Source organism: Bufo bufo, chromosome 2, assembly GCF_905171765.1.
Source record: "Bufo bufo chromosome 2, aBufBuf1.1, whole genome shotgun sequence".
In the NCBI taxonomy this organism is placed as follows: domain Eukaryota; kingdom Metazoa; phylum Chordata; class Amphibia; order Anura; family Bufonidae; genus Bufo; species Bufo bufo.
The window spans coordinates 657,275,215-657,293,404 of NC_053390.1; the positions used below are offsets into that span (position 1 = coordinate 657,275,215).

Genomic DNA, 18,190 nt, shown 5'->3' on the forward strand with positions numbered 1-18,190 from the left:
CTACAATAATTATCTCTCCTGAGAAGCAAGAGAAATAATTACTCTTCCGTCTTATCTCCAGGCGCAGGTGACTGGGGGCCCACCGAGGAATCCACCGCCTCCCCAGTTTGTACTCTGCAGCATTAGTGTATAACATTGGTGTATGAATGAGTATAGGGTATATTCAGCACTAATGAATACTGTGTTGAATTTGTGACAGGATTGAATATGATGCCTACCGCACAGATTTGGAGGAGTTAAACCTGGGACCACGAGATGCGATAACATTGCCGAAGATTGAGCATTCTCAGCAGATGTTCCAGATTCACAAGGAAAAGTATGACAAGATGAGAAATGATGTCTCTATCAAACTGAAGTTCCTAGAGGAGAACAAGGTAAGAAAAGCAACCATCGCCAGGCTTTATCTTGTCACGGTCATTTCACAAGGGTCTTATTTTCTTGCTGCTAGTACAGTGCTGCCTCAGGATACAATACTTTCAACTTTTATTGGTTTCTCCTGGGCCATCATACAGTTTCTCAGACTTAGATCCAACCAGTCATTATGGCCATCACACTGGTAAACCACTTATACTGGTTTTCTAGTACCATCCTCTACAGGGAGTGCAGAATTATTAGGCAAGTTGTATTTTTGAGGATTAATTTTATTATTGAACAACAACCATGTTCTCAATGAACCCAAAAAACTCATTAATATCAAAGCTGAATATTTGAACTCTGAATATTTGAACTACTATGAAGTAGTTTTTAGTTTGTTTTCAGTTTTAGCCTTTTTAGGGGGATATCTGTGTGTGCAGGTGACTATTACTGTGCATAATTATTAGGCAACTTAACAAAAAACAAATATATACCCATTTCAATTATTTATTTTTACCAGTGAAACCAATATAACATCTCAACATTCACAAATATACATTTCTGACATTCAAAAACAAAACAAAAACAAATCCGTGACCAATATAGCCACCTTTCTTTGCAAGGACACTCAAAAGCCTGCCATCCATGGATTCTGTCAGTGTTTTGATCTGTTCACCATCAACATTGCGTGCAGCAGCAACCACAGCCTCCCAGACACTGTTCAGAGAGGTGTACTGTTTTCCCTCCTTGTAAATCTCACATTTGATGATGGACCACAGGTTCTCAATGGGGTCCAGATCAGGTGAACAAGGAGGCCATGTCATTAGATTTTCTTCTTTTATACCCTTTCTTGCCAGCCACGCTGTGGAGTACTTGGACGCGTGTGATGGAGCATTGTCCTGCATGAAAGTCATGTTTTTCTTGAAGGATGCAGACTTCTTCCTGTACCACTGCTTGAAGAAGATGTCTTCCAGAAACTGGCAGTAGGACTGGGAGTGGAGTTTGACTCCATCCTCAACCCGAAAAGGCCCCACAAGCTCATCTTTGATGATACCAGCCCAAACCAGTACTCCACCTCCACCTTGCTGGCGTCTGAGTCGGACTGGAGCTCTCTGCCCTTTACCAATCCAGCCACGGGCCCATCCATCTGGCCCATCAAGACTCACTCTCATTTCATCAGTCCATAAAACCTTAGAAAAATCAGTCTTGAGATATTTCTTGGCCCAGTCTTGACGTTTCAGCTTGTGTGTCTTGTTCAGTGGTGGTCGTCTTTCAGCCTTTCTTACCTTGGCCATGTCTCTGAGTATTGCACACCTTGTGCTTTTGGGCACTCCAGTGATGTTGCAGCTCTGAAATATGGCCAAACTGGTGGCAAGTGGCATCTTGGCAGCTGCACGCTTGACTTTTCTCAGTTCATGGGCAGTTATTTTGCGCCTTGGTTTTTCCACACTCTTCTTGCGACCCTGTTGACTATTTTGAATGAAACGCTTGATTGTTCGATGATCACGCTTCAGAAGCTTTGCAATTTTAAGAGTGCTGCATCCCTCTGCAAGATATCTCACTATTTTTGACTTTTCTGTGCCTGTCAAGTCCTTCTTTTGACCCATTTTGCCAAAGGAAAGGAAGTTGCCTAATAATTATGCACACCTAATATAGGGTGTTGATGTCATTAGACCACACCCCTTCTCATTACAGAGATGCACATCACCTAATAAGCTTAATTGGTAGTAGGCTTTCGAGCCTATACAGCTTGGAGTAAGACAACATGCATAAAGAGGATGATGTGGTCAAAATACTCATTTGCCTAATAATTCTGCACGCAGTGTATATGTCACAGGATGAGCTTCTCCTTTGGTTATCAGGTAAGAGTGGCTCCATTTTAGTCCTCTGGTACACAATGTGCTATACAGGACCCTAAAGAAGTTCCTGTCCTCTTCCAGAGTGATCTACAGCTTCCAGCATCTATTCCTGACTCTCATATATTAGGATTTTCTTTATCTCAGTCATCTGCTTATTCTTCTTAAACATTCATTTTTTTCTCGGGACGACTTTTTGGTCTTTGGAAACAGTTGCTTGTTTTCCATAGTTGTTCCTCGGGCAGTGGCTCATCACCTGTTTTGTAGTAGTAGGGAGTTGTAGTTTTGCAAGTGGAAAGTTACAGGTTGAGGAATACTCTTCTAGAGGGCTTAAAAATATAAGAGGGGAGTGGTTTTTTTCCTTATATTATGACATATGCACCTGCCTTACCATTTAAAGGGGTTGTCTGGATTAGCAAACCTATATACAGAACTGTCTCAGTTTTAATGGGGTTTTCTCTTTCACACGGTCGGTAACCTCATCTATTAGCCAGAGTGGAAATCAAAAAAATACAAACAACATAGCTTCTCTTGCTCAGTCAGAGCATGTCTGTTTGATTGAGTTCAATGAGTAATGTGTAATACATGATTTCCCTGCACTGTAAGAAAAATGGAATATGTGCTTCCTCATTCCTCCCAAAAATGGCTGCTGTATACTGCCTTCTCAAATGGTCCTGGGTGTCGGGCCCCCACTGATCAGGTACTGATGACCTATCCTGAGGATAGGTCATCAGAATTAAAGTCTCAGAAAACCCCTTTAAAGGGAACCTGTCGCCGGGATTTTGTGTATAGAGCCGAGGACATGGGTTGCTGGATCACCGCTAGCACATCCGCAATACCCAGTCCCCATAGCTCTGTGTGCTTTTATTGTGTAAAAAAAAAACGATTTGATACATATGCAAATTACAGGACACATCTCAGGTTAATTTGCATATGTATCAAATCGGTTTTTTTGACACAATAAAAGCACACAGAGCTATGGGGACTGGATATTGCGGATGTGCTCATCTCTATACACAAAATCCCGGTGACAGGTTCCTTTTTAAGCTTTACAGAGGCAAATAATTTAACCTTTAGAAACTTCTTATAGAATAAATCTGTAAATTCTGCGCTGCCTTTTATATTCTTCACATGCATATGTCTTAAATTTTATGTCTGAGTGCTGTGGGGGTAGACATTTGTCCTGTATAAATGGAGTTAACCATCCAAAACCAACCTTTCTTTGAGAATCTCAGATCTTCAAAGTCAAATGTTCAGTCCTTGTGACACATCAGTGGTGAATGATCCAGTCATATTCTGCTATACTGCACATGGCAATAACACCTGGATAAAAAGAAAGGGGGGAATCCTTAAACATTAGTCATAGATCTGCAGACAAATGAGGTTTTGTGAGAACTTGTAGTATATCTGATTTGAGTAGAATCTGACAGCTTCACTGGGAATGTCTATGCTGGGCCTTCCTGGGCAAGTGTAGGTTTGGACAACATAGCATGTTCTAAGCCTATTTGTGGTCCTGGCTACGGTGGGAGCAGAGTGGACGAACTGAGTTGGGGAGGGGTGACTGATTGTCAACTATCAATGGCTGAGGTGTGCCGGAAGCCATGGCCGTGTGCGAGCTAAATGAGGGGGAAGCCTGATGGTGAGAGAGGTGAAGAAAGGGGAAGGGTGGGAGGGGTAGAGCGCGGCGTCCATGATGGGAGAGCGAGGCGGCGCTATATAGGTCTCCTTCGCCCCTCCCACAAACACAGGCTGATCTTCAGCCTTGCTACTTGTGGTCCTGGCTACGGTGGGAGCAGAGTGGACGAACTGAGTTGGGGAGGGGTGACTGATTGTCAACTATCAATGGCTGAGGTGTGCCGGAAGCCATGGCCGTGTGCGAGCTAAATGAGGGGCAAAAATCAATCGGGTAGGAAAGATTAATGCGGAACTCGTAAAGCTAAGCTGGTGAAGGCTCCGGCAACCTCAACCTGCGGGTTCGGAACGTAGTGCGTGAAACGGGAAGATTGCCATCTGCCCATTTCCTGGATGACGTGCGCTGGGACCCCATGACTTGACGCTGCGGATGCCGCCCCTATGCGGAATGAATGTCCCGAAATGGCCTTGGCATCGAACCCTAGTCCGAAGCTAAGATTCTGATGTGGTGAACGAACTGTGACGCCGTGAGATGTTTAGAGTTGAAAGGGAAAAGAGGGCTGCCCGGCGCGGGATCTTTTGCAGTGGCGAATAGCTTTTGAACACGGCAACCGGGCACCAGTCATTGAAGGTCTGGTAGTAGCGAATTTTGACTGGCGGTCCCACTTGAGAAGTTTTGGTGAAGTGGAGTGATAGGGTGCAATGCGTCTGCTGCCAGGCTAGTTGATCTAAAGTGGGGCCTGCGTGTCCTGGAGAGCTGCTGAATTCCCCGGGCCGTAAGAACCCGTAAAGACACTATGCTTTTATATGGCCCGAAAGGATCATTGTCTAGGGAGGTGGAAAAGGCCCTGAACATTGCCCCGGTGACTGGTTTCCTGCGGGACTCTGGCTTGCTGCTGTTCTTTTGAATCTGGCATTACCTGATGAGCTGACCTAGATTACCTGGACTTGGCGTACGAAACCGTGGAACAGGAACGACCTGGATGGAAAGGGACCTGAGACTGGTACCTGGATGAAATCACCTAAGCGAAATTTGAACAAAATAGACCTCTGGGATGACCCTGGAAAAACATGGGATGAGGCTTGAGAGATGCTGGAGATAAAGTAGAACCTGACGTGGATCAGGGAGCGGGAGCGCGCGTTGTCAATTAACTTAACCGTGCCTGATACATGCGAGGCCAGAGAGCGAAACGAAAGACCTGATCCGTGTCAGGTGGTCGAGCTCGTGAACTAGCTGTGTGGCTAGTGGCAAGTGCCCCTGAGGCGCACCAGGGTCCAACCGGGCTGAAACGGCCTGATGCGTGTCAGACGACTGACGTACCTGCTGCGTGGCAGGACCGTGGAGAAGCACATGATGCGAGTCAGGAATATGAAATATGACATGAAAGAAAACCCTGTCCCTGATGCGTGTCAGGGCGGTAAATGAACCTCATGCGTGTCAGGAAAATAAAACATGAACTGCTGCGTGGCAGATATAAAGCGAATGAACCTGATGCGTGTCAGGAAAATAAAACACGAACTGCTGCGTGGCAGACCAAATATCGAATGAACCTGATGCGTGTCAGGAAAATAGAACATGAACTGCTGCGTGGCAGATATAAAGCGAATGAACCTGATGCGTGTCAGGAAAATAAAACACGAACTGCTGCGTGGCAGACCAAATATCGAATGAACCTGATGCGTGTCAGGAAAATAGAACATGAACTGCTGCGTGGCAGATATAAAGCGAATGAACCTGATGCATGTCAGGAAAATAAAACACGAACTGCTGCGTGGCAGACAAAAGATCGAATGAACCTGATGCGTGTCAGGAAAAATAAAATGACATGAATCTGCTGCGTGGCAGACAAATGACCGGATAAGATCGATGCGTCTCTGGAAAATAAAATCACATGAATCCGCCGCGCGGCAGACAAACGACAGAACAAACCCAAGCGTCTCAGTAAATTAATGACGTGAATCTGCCGCGCGGCGGACAGACGACCGGACCCATCTTTTTTTTTTTTTTTTTTTTTGAACGGAAGTGACCTGGATGAAAAAGGGGGGCCTAGGATTGGTACCTTGAGGACTTCGCCTAGCGAATTTTTGAACCTAGACGAACCTCCGGGGTGACCCTAAAAACATGGGGTGAGGTTTGAGAGATGCAGAAGAAAGGTAGAACCTGACATGAATCAAGGAGCGGAAGCTGAGGGTCAAGCTTGACCGTGCCCGATACATGTGAGGCGCCCTTGAATGACCTGATGCCTTGCGGGCGGCCGGAACCCGTGAACTAGCTGCGTGGCTAGAGGCGAAGCCCCTGAGGCGCATCAGGGTCCGACCAGGTTAGAACGGGCCGAGTAGGGCGGCCGATGCACCTGCTGCGTGGCAGGACCACGACAGCACCTGATGCGTGTCAGGAAGTGCAAACGAGACGTGAGAACCAGACCCTGATGCGTGACAGGGCGGTGGATGAACCTGATGCGTGTCAGGAAAACTAACATGGACTGCTGCGTGGCAGACCAAAACTGAGAACCTGATGCGTGTCAGGGAAAGAAACGAGACCGGAAAGGGCATCTGCTGCGTGGCAGACGATTACGTGGATGAAACATTAAATGAGATAGAAAATTGACATGAATCTGCTGCGTGGCAGACAATTGCGTGAATGAACCTAAAGCAAGAAATTAAATTGACATGAATCTGCTGCGTGGCAGACAATAGCGTGCATGAACCTAAAGCAAGACAGAAAATTGACATGAATCTGCTGCGTGGCAGACAATAGCGTGCATGAAAACCTGAAAGCGAAACCGGAAAATTGACATGAATCTGCTGCGTGTCAGACAATTGCGTGAATGAACCTAAAGTAAGACAGAAAATTGACATGAATCTGCTGCGTGGCAGACAATAGCGTGCATGAACCTAAAGCAAGACATAAAATTGACATGAATCTGCTGCGTGGCAGACAATAGCGTGCATGAAAACCTGAAAGCGAAACCGGAAAATTGACATGAATCTGCTGCGTGGCAGACAATAGCGTGCATGAACCTAAAGCAAGACAAAAAATTGACATGAATCTGCTGCGTGGCAGACAATAGCGTAAATGAATCCAAGGAAAAGATAACTTTTTGACATGAATCTGCTGCGTGGCAGGCAATAGCGTGGATGAACCTAAGGAAAAATTGAAATGAAACTGCTGCGTGGCAGACAATAGCGTGAATTAATCTAAGGAAAAGACAAATTGACATGAATCTGCTGCGTGGCAGACAATAACGTGGATGAATCTAAGGAAAAGACAAAATTTGACATGAATCTGCTGCGTGGCAGAAAATAGCGTGAATGAAACAGACAAAATTGACATGAAGCTGCTGCGTGGCAGACAATAGCGTGGCGGACAATTTGACCTGAATCTGCCGTGTGGCAGACACTGACGTTTTAGTAGAGATCTTAAGAATGGTGGAGAACTGCATAATTGACGAGCTACCATGGAAATATGAACAATTAGCAAAGCTTGATAGCAGCAGAGGATAAAAGAAGTTGCAGGACAATGCTATATGATCTATGTACAGATAAGCAGATACATGCTGGTGAAGATCGCTGCGATCGTCCCATTATAATGTAATGATATAGCAGAGCTGAGTTTGACTTTTGGAAGGAAGCATGAGAGCTGGACTGCCTGCTATGTGTGGTCCTATACAGGACGGCATTCATTACTGTGGTGCAGCACCAAAGAGAGTTCTTCAGGAACCTATCTCCACTTACAGATGAGGGAATTGATTCTAAACTAATTGGATTTGGGAGGTGGGGCCAGCAGGCAGACGTGTGGAAGCGTCGGCGTTGCCTGGAGACCAGTGCGGGAGGTGGGGCCAGCAGGCAGACAAGTGAAATCGTTTGAAGAGCGCGGCGCCGAGGCTCCCAGGAAAGGGAGCAGCTCAAGGCGCCGCTTCGCTTACCAGGGGAGCGCGGTTCGGGAAGGTTGAGAACTTCCGACCGGAGGCAGGAACGAGCAGGAACGAGCACAAGCAGGAACAGGAACGAGCAGCAGCGGTAAGCGGCAGCGTCGGCACTGAAACCGGAAGTGCAGAGACGTCACGGTAGAGCGCGGCGTCCATGATGGGAGAGCGAGGCGGCGCTATATAGGTCTCCTTCGCCCCTCCCACAAACACAGGCTGATCTTCAGCCTTGCTACTAGTATAAAAGGTCATCATTTTTGCACTGTCTGGGGTTTTCCAGTTAAAAGTAATGATGACCTATCCTTAGGATAGGTCATCATTATCACATCGGTGGGTGTCCGAGTCCCAGAACCCCTGCTGATCATCTGTTTCAGGGAGTCGCTGCGCTCATGGGAGCTCTGGTGAGAACAGCTGGCTCCTGGCATAGCGGCTGTGCTTAGTATTTAAGCTCAGACCCATCCATTTCAATGGGGCTGAGCTGGAACTAAGCCATGTGACTGATGTACGGTGACGTCACTTGGCCTAGGGAGGTCACCTGTGTCTGACCCATGCCAATCTGATATTGATTGGTCATCAATATAAATTACCGGGATAACCCGTTTAAGGGTAAGGCCACACAGGACCGGAGTGAACAGGCTGCAACAGGGCTGATAACTGTGGCAGCACGCGGCCCCTGCAGCATTGTTCTGCTGGGAAGCTGCTCTTTAACCCATTAAACTGCACTGACGATTGCAGTGGCCATGCGGTTTTGCAGGTGAAATAGCTGCTTCCCAGCAAAGTTTTGTGGTCACTTAGGCTACTTTCACACTAGCGTCGGGGCTCCGCTTGTGAGCTCCGTTTGAAGGCTCTCACAAGCGGCCCCGAACGCATCCATCCAGCTACCAATGCATTGTGAGTGGATGCGGATCCGCTCAGAATGCATCAGTCTGGCAGCGTTCAGCCTCCGCTCCGCTCAGCAGGCGGACACCCGAACGCTGCTTGCAGCGTTCGGGTGTCCGCCTGGCCGTGCGGAGGCAAACGGATCCGTCCAGACTTACAATGTAAGTCAATGGGGACGGATCCGTTTGAAGTTGACACAATATGGCTCAATTTTCAAACGGATCCGTCCCCCATTGACTTTCAATGTAAAGTCTGGACGGATCCGTCTGAATAACTTTCACACTTAGAATTTTTTCTAGACTATAATGCAGACGGATCCGTTCTGAACGGATCCAAACGTCTGCATTATAGGAGCGGATCCGTCTGTGCAGACACCAGACGGATCCTCTCTGAACGCAAGTGTGAAAGTAGCCTTACCTGTCAATTTAAAAGCTGCCGTGTGCTGCCTCATCAGTGCCGCCCTGCAGGGCCCTACCCTTTCTGTCATACTTGGCATCCCAGATTCTACTTGGCATGCAGTGGTTTTAGAGCTGGTGATGTGCAGCTGATTTAAGGGGCAGGCCGCTTTAAAACTAAATATGTAATATGATACTCCTTTATAAGAAGGAAAACAGTTCGGTGGGTTTTTGAAGTGTTCACTGGAGTGCAAACTATATACTTCACCCACAACATGTGTTCCTGTCTGGAGATCAGTCCATCCTGGACCTGCAGGAATGAGAACCCAACCGAAATCTGACGTGGAAACATAAACTGAGCTGGTCCTACCTGTATAGTAAGCTCCGGCTAGGTTCACATCTGCTGCAAAAGTCCGATTTTTCTGTTCTGACACAGGAGCAGAAAACTGGAATCACTCGATCTGTCATATCCCATACACCGCGTTTAGTCCCATTGACTAAAATGTAGTCTCTCAGCAGGAATACTGGCATTTTGCCAGAAAAAATACTATAGCGACATTTTTTCATTTTTTGCTGAAATTTGTGATTGAGGCTCCCATCTGCAGCAAATGTCGTCCTAAGGCTGTTTTACTGATTTATTTTCAAAGCCTCATTTACATGAACTCGATAATTATTCCATAACCATTAGTTCTGCAGAGTGGTCATAGATATTTTTTCTTGGCCCTTTAGGAACGTTTGTGCCAATACTGGCCTGAGATTACAGGCCCATTCACAAAAATAACAAGGACCAAACCACAAATGTTCAGGACAAGAATTGCCCAATGTTAATGACTGATGAAAATATCTTTCTTAACTTAGCCGCTACCAATGGCAAATTAGAATGTCAGCCATTCCTGGTGAGGGGGGTCACTTGGCTATCTAACCTGCCGTGCATTCACTCCAGATCCCTCCCAGGGGCTTATGAACCCCATGCCGGAGGGCTGGGACTGAAGTTATTTACATGGGGCTGTATGTTGGAGAAGCTGACGGGAAAGGGGGTATTTACATGGGACTTTATGTTGGAGAAGCTGATGGGAGCGCACATTCACACCACCACAAAAATAACGGAAGTGCTGGACCAGGCACATAATTGACCTGAACAGACTCCATTGACTACAAATGGAGTCTGTTCAGTTTCCATTCAGGATCCTGTTTTTTTTAACAGACAAAAAAAGTCCTGCGTATACAGATTTTTTGTTTGGTCTTTTTGGCAGAATCTGCAACAGAGGAGCCTCCAGCGCATATGTGAACAAGTGTAGGCCTACGTATTATGTATTTGAAATACTACAGCTTTCGTACTCCTTTAGTTAAAAATACTCCACAAAAGTGTTTGTAACTAAAGCCAATATTCTGCAATGTTTCTTTGATCCTAGTTGTTTAACTCCTTAGTGGCAGTGGTCAATAGTGACCACCACATCTAATAGAGTGAAAAGTCCCCTTTGTCACCCCATTAGAGATGGGTTGTTATGACAGCTGGCGGTCTAACAAAGGCTCCTGCATTTCACATGTATATCGTCAAGCAAAAGTTTTGGGCACCTCTGGTCAAAATTACTGGTACCGTGAACAGTTAAGCAAGTTGAAGATGAAATGATCTCCAAAGGCATAAAGTTAAAGAGAACATATTCCCTTTGTAATTTAAGCAAAAACTATTTTTTATTTCCATTTTTTACCTTTTTAAAATAGCAAAAAAGGAAAAGGGCCAGAGCAAAACTTTGGGCACCCTGAATGGTTAGTATCTAGTAGGACCCCCTTTGGGTAAGTGTCACAGCTTGTAAACCCTTTTTGTAGCCAACCAAGAGTCTTTCAATTCTTGTTTGAAGGGTTTTAATCCATTATTCCTTGTAAAAGTCTTCCAGTTCTGTGAGATTTCTGGGCCGTCTTTGATGCACTGCTCTTTTGAGGTCTATTCAAAGATTTTCAATGATCAGATCAGCGGACTGCGAGGACCATGGTAAAACCTTTAGCTTGTTGTGACTTAGATGATCAGATCACATTTTATTACTAATTTGTGCAGAAATCCATATCATTCCAAAGGGTTCACATACTTTTTCTCGCAACTGTATGTTGCCTTTCTTTCCTTCAAGGAATGTATAAAATACATTCGCATATTAAATACAGAGGAGTCGGGGAGTCAGTCGGAGCATTTATCTACCGACTCCACAGCCTTGAATAAAACTGTTGGGAAGAAGATGTGCAAAATAGAAAAATGGCAGTAGTTTTTTTTTTCCCTTGGGCACACTGTAAGTGATCTTTAGAGCTATGTATCATAGGTCATTGTGTCCCCCATGCCTGTAATAGTCAGGCGTGCTGTAATTTTATGACTACCGTACATTTCACATGGTGTCTACAGAAGGTCCTGGCAACCTCTCACACTTACTTTTATTTACTTACAGACTAAATACAAATGAGTATACAGTTTTAATTCAAGTCCACGCCTGACTATTTCTGCAATCGCTCGTGTGAGAAGCTATGTCTCATTACTGTATTTACATAGGTGTATGTGATATTAGTAAGAAATTACAAATAATTACTGATGTAGTTTACTACCAGTAAGCAGTAGTCATTGTTGGCTGTGAGTGAGTTCAATAGTATAATGCTCTGTTCACACTCAATCCATATATCTTATGAGTTCTATTATTATATACTTACTGTAAATTATTTAAGAAGAATGCAGGAGTTCCCTGCCGCAGATGTGAAACTAGCCTAAAAGGGTGTCTAACTGCCCCCCTCTGATATTAACTGCACCTCTCTGTATTGGATACTCCTTACTGTAGCCTTTCCCATTTTGGTAAAAAGTGAGCTAAGGTCATACTTGAAATTGCCAGATGAACACATCGGCAGCTATTTCTCTATTTAGTCCTAATATATTGCTTTTTTCTGTAGAGCAGGGATATCAAACTCAGCTGTACATATGAAAGATTTCCAGTTGAGGGGCTGCGTGCATTTCAAATACGATACAATACACGTGTATCGCCCCTGAGCTTCACCTTAGCCGTCCACAACCAGGAATGACGCCAAAAGCTCCCCTAGTGGTTAGAACATTGGGATGAGAAAGGTATCACTACTGTTTTCAAAATAAATTTCACATAGCTGGATAACCCCTTTGTAATACAGACCCCAGATGACATCCCAAAATGAATACTGACCTCCAGACTCTAAAATTCATTTAGAGCCCAGATCAGCCCTTAAATTCACACAGACCCCAGATCAGCCAACATTTATACAGAAACCATATCAGACCCCCTATTTATACAGACCCCAGATTAAAACCCAGTTCAGATCCCAAATTCATGCAGACCCGGATTAAATCAAATCAGTCCCCAAATTGATACACGTGCCAGATCAGCCCAAAAATCTATATAGACCTCAAATCAGAATCCAAACAGCTGCCACCCCTATAACAGCCACCCAACCCCTCCGTCCCCTAAATGCATACTTCAAAGCAGACAAAGTATGCACTCCTTGGTCCTCCTGTCCTAATGAGCGCTTCCACAATGGAAATGCCCATTAGTTTAATAGCGCCCCCCTCCATTGAGGCATTGCAGGCCGCAGAAAACTCTTTTGGGGACTGCGTGTTTGAGACCCCCTACTGTACAGCATTGGAACTGTGGGTAAATTAACAACTAGTCAGCCCATCTGGGGATGGCCATTGTCTGCTCCTCTAGGTAGAATAGAGACTGCTTCAAGAGAGGCCTATATTCTGCTACAGATCTTGCAGGCAGGTCCCTGTTGACAGCTTAAAACTGCAGGAGAAGAATGTAATAAATACAATAAAGTGTCACACTGTGGAGTCCTGGGAATGTATCTGTGACACTTTATTGTATTTATTACATTCGTCCCCTGCAGTTTTAATTCCTCTTAATGCTTTTCTTTATATAATCATGTGAAATATGTAGCAGTTCTATACATTAGAATTTTTGCATCTTTTGCGGAATGTTATCATCTTTTATCATTTTCCCCCCATTGCCAGCATATCAGACCTTTGAAATAGCTGAGGAGGTGACATCATGCTGCTGGGGTGTTACAAAGGACCGGGCACATACTGGGACAGAACAAAGCATTCTTCTGCTGACTGATGGCTATTAGTGCAGGGGAACTTTGCTGGTTGGGGCCGCAGCAAACTTTGTGAGCAGCTTAGCAGTTACCCAAGGTTGTCTTAAGCAGTCTAATTAAATTCTAGGAAAGTCTTGTTTGCCTTTTCTATTTGCTAAAAGCTGATTATATTAACTTATTACAAATTATATTTTGGCCTCCGAGAAAATTCCCTAATGGGAGACAAAGAACTTCAATTTATTCCTTGGAAAACAAAGCTTTTAATCTCACTGTACGTTATTGAGAAGGTCTCTTGTCCCTCAAGACGACTTTTCATCCACTTGTGAACAGATGTGAATTTATTTATTATGCCGTCTTCCTTTCCTGCTTCTTCATATACATTTTTGACTAGGGTGGTTGTTGCCCTACGACCTATAAGATGCACCCACATACTGATATATGATACAAGTCTCCTTCTATTCACAGTGATGTGTTGGTAGTGTCCTGCATTACGGAGACTTGGGAAACCCTGAATGTGATTGGCAGAACTCAGCAGGGGCCTGGTCCTTACCAGTAGAGGAAGTGAAGCGTGTCCAGTGAATGGGCTCTGTGAAGTATAGCCAGTGGAAAGGGGTACAGCCAAGGGGCTCTGCAATACACAGTACATGAAGGGAGGGCTCTGTATGTAGCAAGTGAAAGGGAGTTTAGACTTTAGTTATAAGGTTGTGTGAAAGTTAGGGTGCCCAGTGAAGGGGTTTTAAGTAGTATGGGCAGTGCAGGAACCACTACTGAAGTTTTTTGGTTTCAGAAGAAAGCCACATTCACACGTCAGTGTTTGGTCAGTGATTTCTATCAGTCATTGTGAGCCAAAACCAGGATTGGAGCCGCAACAGACATAAGGTATAAGGGAAAGATCTGCACCTGTTCTGTGTTTCTGACCCACACCTGGTTTTGGCTCAAAATTACTGATGCAAATCACTGACTAAACACTGACGTGTGAATGAGGCAGAAATGTAATTGATTGGTGCCCTTGTATACCGTACAGATGTAAGTCTTAAAATTCATATCTATCGGACATGTATCTGAATATCTCTTTAAGATGTCTTGTGTGTTAAGCTGTTGGAGTTCTAGAATGTGTAATGTATGCAGCATTGACGTGATGTGGGCTGTTGCACAGCTTCTCTGGACATTTCTTTTCATCACAGAAGCATATTAGTCTCTACTCACATTGCGTTGCAGGCATCCATTTGACAAATGCATCCTGAAATAGTCAATATATTCATCCGTATGCCCTACAGTTGTATGTATCACACATAGGCCACTGTTGTATATATGCACAGTCTAATATGAGAGGGAAAAACTACAGCAGTTATACCAATGCATACCAGAGTGGTGGACGCTGAAAGAACACTCCTCGTCATCCAACTGGGCCAACTGGGCCATAGAAATCTCTGGTTAGTTAGGTGCTGCCCAGCAGATGTGTAGGGTACAATGCAAGTGTTGTGTGAATAAATCATTGGTCGTTTTATAGGAATAGTATCTTTAAAAAAAAGCAACTTGTGATAGCACCTGTAAAAGGCGGATGGCAACCAACAAGAGTCATATTATATGTCTCATGGCATTGGCTCTTGGGGCCCTTTTCCACAAGCAGATTATTGGGAATGAACATTCGTATGAAGATTTATTCTCAGTAATTGCCCTCACTTGATGAATAAGAAAACTCTTTACTTCATTGGGTGGAAGTATTGTTCATCCAGCCCCAAAAATCTATATTTTTGGGCAGCAGATTGGCTTGTGTAGACAGGGATCACTGCCAGAAACAATGAATCTGTATGGGGATGTCTCCGTGCAGAGGATATGATTGCTGCATGTAAATGCAGCTATTGCCTCCGCTCACAATCGGACAGTTATCACGAACATTCAGTTCCTTCCCAATAATTGCCTGCGCTTTGACCCATGTAAAAGGGCCTCTTGCTTTCCCAGTCTCCTGAGTAGCGTATCCTAGTTGTAGTATAATACAGGGATAGGGGACATAAGATTAAATTGCTTAGGTGGTATTTACCTTGTGTAGGATGTAGTCTATTTTACATGGGTCAATATAGAGGCAATTATTGGGAACAGACCAAACGTTCCTGATTTGCCCAATCATGACCAGAGGTCAAAACTGGGGATGAGTGGTCCCTCCAGCAGTGCCATACAGATTCATTGTTTCTGGGCAGCAGAACCCTGTTTACACCGGACGATCTGCTGCTCAAAAACAATGATTTCTGTGCCGCTGCCTTCACCTGATGAACAAGTTCATATAAATGGCTGTTTCCGATATTTGGCTCGATAACCTGCCATATAGGGGCCTTAAAGGGCTTCTGTCACCCCCAAAACCTTTTTTTTTTTTTTTTAGCTTGTTAAAATCCTTTTATAACGACTATTCCCTATATAGGGCTCTTACCTTTTGGCTGTGGCTTCTTTTCCTTAAAAAACGATCTTTTAAAATATGCAAATCACTTCACTACCAGCAAGTAGGGCGTCTACTTGCTGGTAGCCGCCGCAAAAAAACCGCCCCCTCGTCCTGTTGATTGACAGGGCCAGCGAGCGCTCTCCTCCTCCGGCTGGCCCTGTCATCATTTTAAATCCCGCGCCTGTCTTCATTCGGCGCAGGCGCTCTGAGAGAAGGAGGCTCGCCTCCTCAGCACTCCCTCAGTGCGCCTGCGCCGATGACGTCTTCTCTTTCAGTGACGTCATCGGCCACAGACAAAGGTAAGAGCCCTATATAGGGAATAGTCGTTATAAAAGGATTTTAACAAGCTCAAAAAAAAAATATGGTTTTGGGCGTGACAGAAGCCCTTTAAGAGGTAGCTGAATAGGTTTTTCACCATTTTATGTACTGGTATTTGTGTAAATGGTTGCTATTTGTGTAATCCATGTTCCAATACACATTTTCTTCTTCTTACCTAGGTTAAAGTTCTTCACAATCAGCTGGTCTTGTTCCACAATGCTATCGCTGCCTTCTTTGCCGGGAACCAGAAGCAACTTGAACAAACATTGAAGCAATTCCATGTTAAATTGAAAATCCCAGGAGTGGATGCTCCATCCTGGCTGGAAGAGCAGTAATTTAACCAGAAATTAAGCAGGCGATCTCTGATCAGAACCAATGCATTTAATTTGAAGAAAGGGGCTGGGCGTAAACAATTATATTAATGATTTCTATTCACAGACCAATGTCCGTTTTTAATACTTTATCAGGTTGTTAATGGTGAAACAAGACTTTATGTAAATTTCTATTCTGTAACATAATTAAAGGACACTTTTTCTTTCTGTAGAGGTGCGGCAGGCTCTTTAATTTGGGTAAAATAGAAAACGGCTTTTGCACCGTTAGGCTGGTGCTACATACAGATTTTGTTGTGTGACCTCTACCATCCATAGTAATATATATTCAGGCTCACAATTACATGGGACTGCAACATACGTTTTCCAGATGCAGCCTAATTGGAGTTACCTGTAAGCATCACAACAAAACATGATCTATGGATATCATATGGAATGAAAAGGAAAAATGTAAAGTACAAGTCGCATGATCTCTACAAAGTGAGACTTGTATGTGCTACAGAGAGCCGCGAGAAAGTCTGTATGTACCCCAAGCCTTAAAAAAGAAAAATTGCACAGTTTGTACTTTATTGGTGGTCGAGTGTAGCAATTGTACGGAGGGTTTTCATGATTTGTACTTGTCTCCATTGATTTTTATATTTGCATCTATGAAATCGGCAGAAGAGCCACTTTAATATAAAGGTTGTTTTTAAAGAGAATCGCTGTTATATTGCAAAGTAATCCTTTTAACCCATTTGAAATTTTCACAGAGAATCACTAAATAATAGTAATTGCTATTGATGATGACCGCCTGCTGGACAGATTCACTTCATCTCTACATCTGTCCGGAATGTATAGAAATAAGAAGGATATCAAACTGTAGCTAAGATATCAACCTGCCTCCTGAAGCCTTTCTGTGTCACCAGCTGTGCAGTAGGGGATTTATTCCTATTCTTCTCTAAGAGAAAGGGGGATTGTTTACCCAGTGCGGAGAGATTTACAGCACATTGTCATTCTGCCATAGGCCCCTTTTAATGGTTGATAGATCCGAAATATTGAGCCACGTGACCAGATTCAAATGTTTATCTAGTCCCCCAACTAGACAGCCCTTGTATGCCCTATGTATGTTTCTTGCATTGGCGCTCAAGGCTTACACCTGGCGATTTTTAGGCAGATGATCGCTAACTACGCTCATTACTGATTATCCTGCAGTGTAATACTGCCGCCGATTGCCCGATGAACGAGTTCGTTCATCAGGCAATTGTGATTTTTAAGCATGTTTAAAAATCATTTGCCGGCGGCAGATCATGTTGTCTAATAGCGATCTGCCGCCGGTAAACCACTAGACAGTATGGGGGCATGCGATGGCATAGCGACCACTCCTCCCCATGCTGCGGAGGAGATCGCTGCATGTAATAGCAGAGGTCTCCTCCACTATCTAGCAGGCGATTGCCGGGAGGGAATGCTTCCTTCTCGACAATCGCTTGCTCAATCAGCCTGTGTAATGCAGGCTTCAGTCCCATTCACCTGAATGTGGATTAGCTGCAATAACCAGACACAGCCCATGAACAGGAGTAGTGATGTCTCATCATGATTGTAGACTTTCAAGTGTCAGCAGATATCCTTATGCGATACTCGGCTGTCGTCATAGCTCATGTTACTATCCACATAGTGGTAGCCAGATAGTGATTATTTAAAGGGGTTCTGTGGGTGACCTATACTTGGGATAGGTCATCAATATCAGATGGATAGGTGGAATCCTCTATACATAAGTCCCAGAAAACTCCTTTTAAGAGGCACGGTTTAGGCTACTTTCACACTAGCGTTAGGGGCTCCGCTTGTGAGTTCCGTTTGAAGGCTCTCACAAGCGGCCCCGAACGCATCCGTCCAGCCCTAATGCATTCTGAGTGGATGCGGATCCGCTCAGAATGCATCAGTCTGGCACCGTTTGTCCTCCGCTCCGCTCAGTGAGCGGACACCTGAACGCAGCTTGCAG

At 44.6% G+C, this 18,190-nt stretch overlaps 1 protein-coding gene across 3 annotated transcripts in view; it reads left to right on the plus strand.

The window, feature by feature from the left end:
* Positions 1-17,986, plus strand: part of ARFIP1 (ADP ribosylation factor interacting protein 1) — a 155,617-nt gene extending 137,631 nt beyond the window's left edge. The window contains exons 9-10 of one of the 3 annotated variants that reach the window (XM_040418551.1): positions 200-374; positions 16,066-17,985. In XM_040418551.1, the coding sequence (XP_040274485.1) occupies positions 200-374; positions 16,066-16,221 (331 nt within the window). In that variant the 3' untranslated portion in view covers positions 16,222-17,985. Of the gene's footprint in view, positions 1-199; positions 375-16,065 lie in introns of all 3 variants that reach the window. The other 2 variants (XM_040418554.1, XM_040418553.1) reach the window with 2 other exon arrangements.
* The last annotated feature ends 204 nt before the right edge of the window (positions 17,987-18,190 follow it).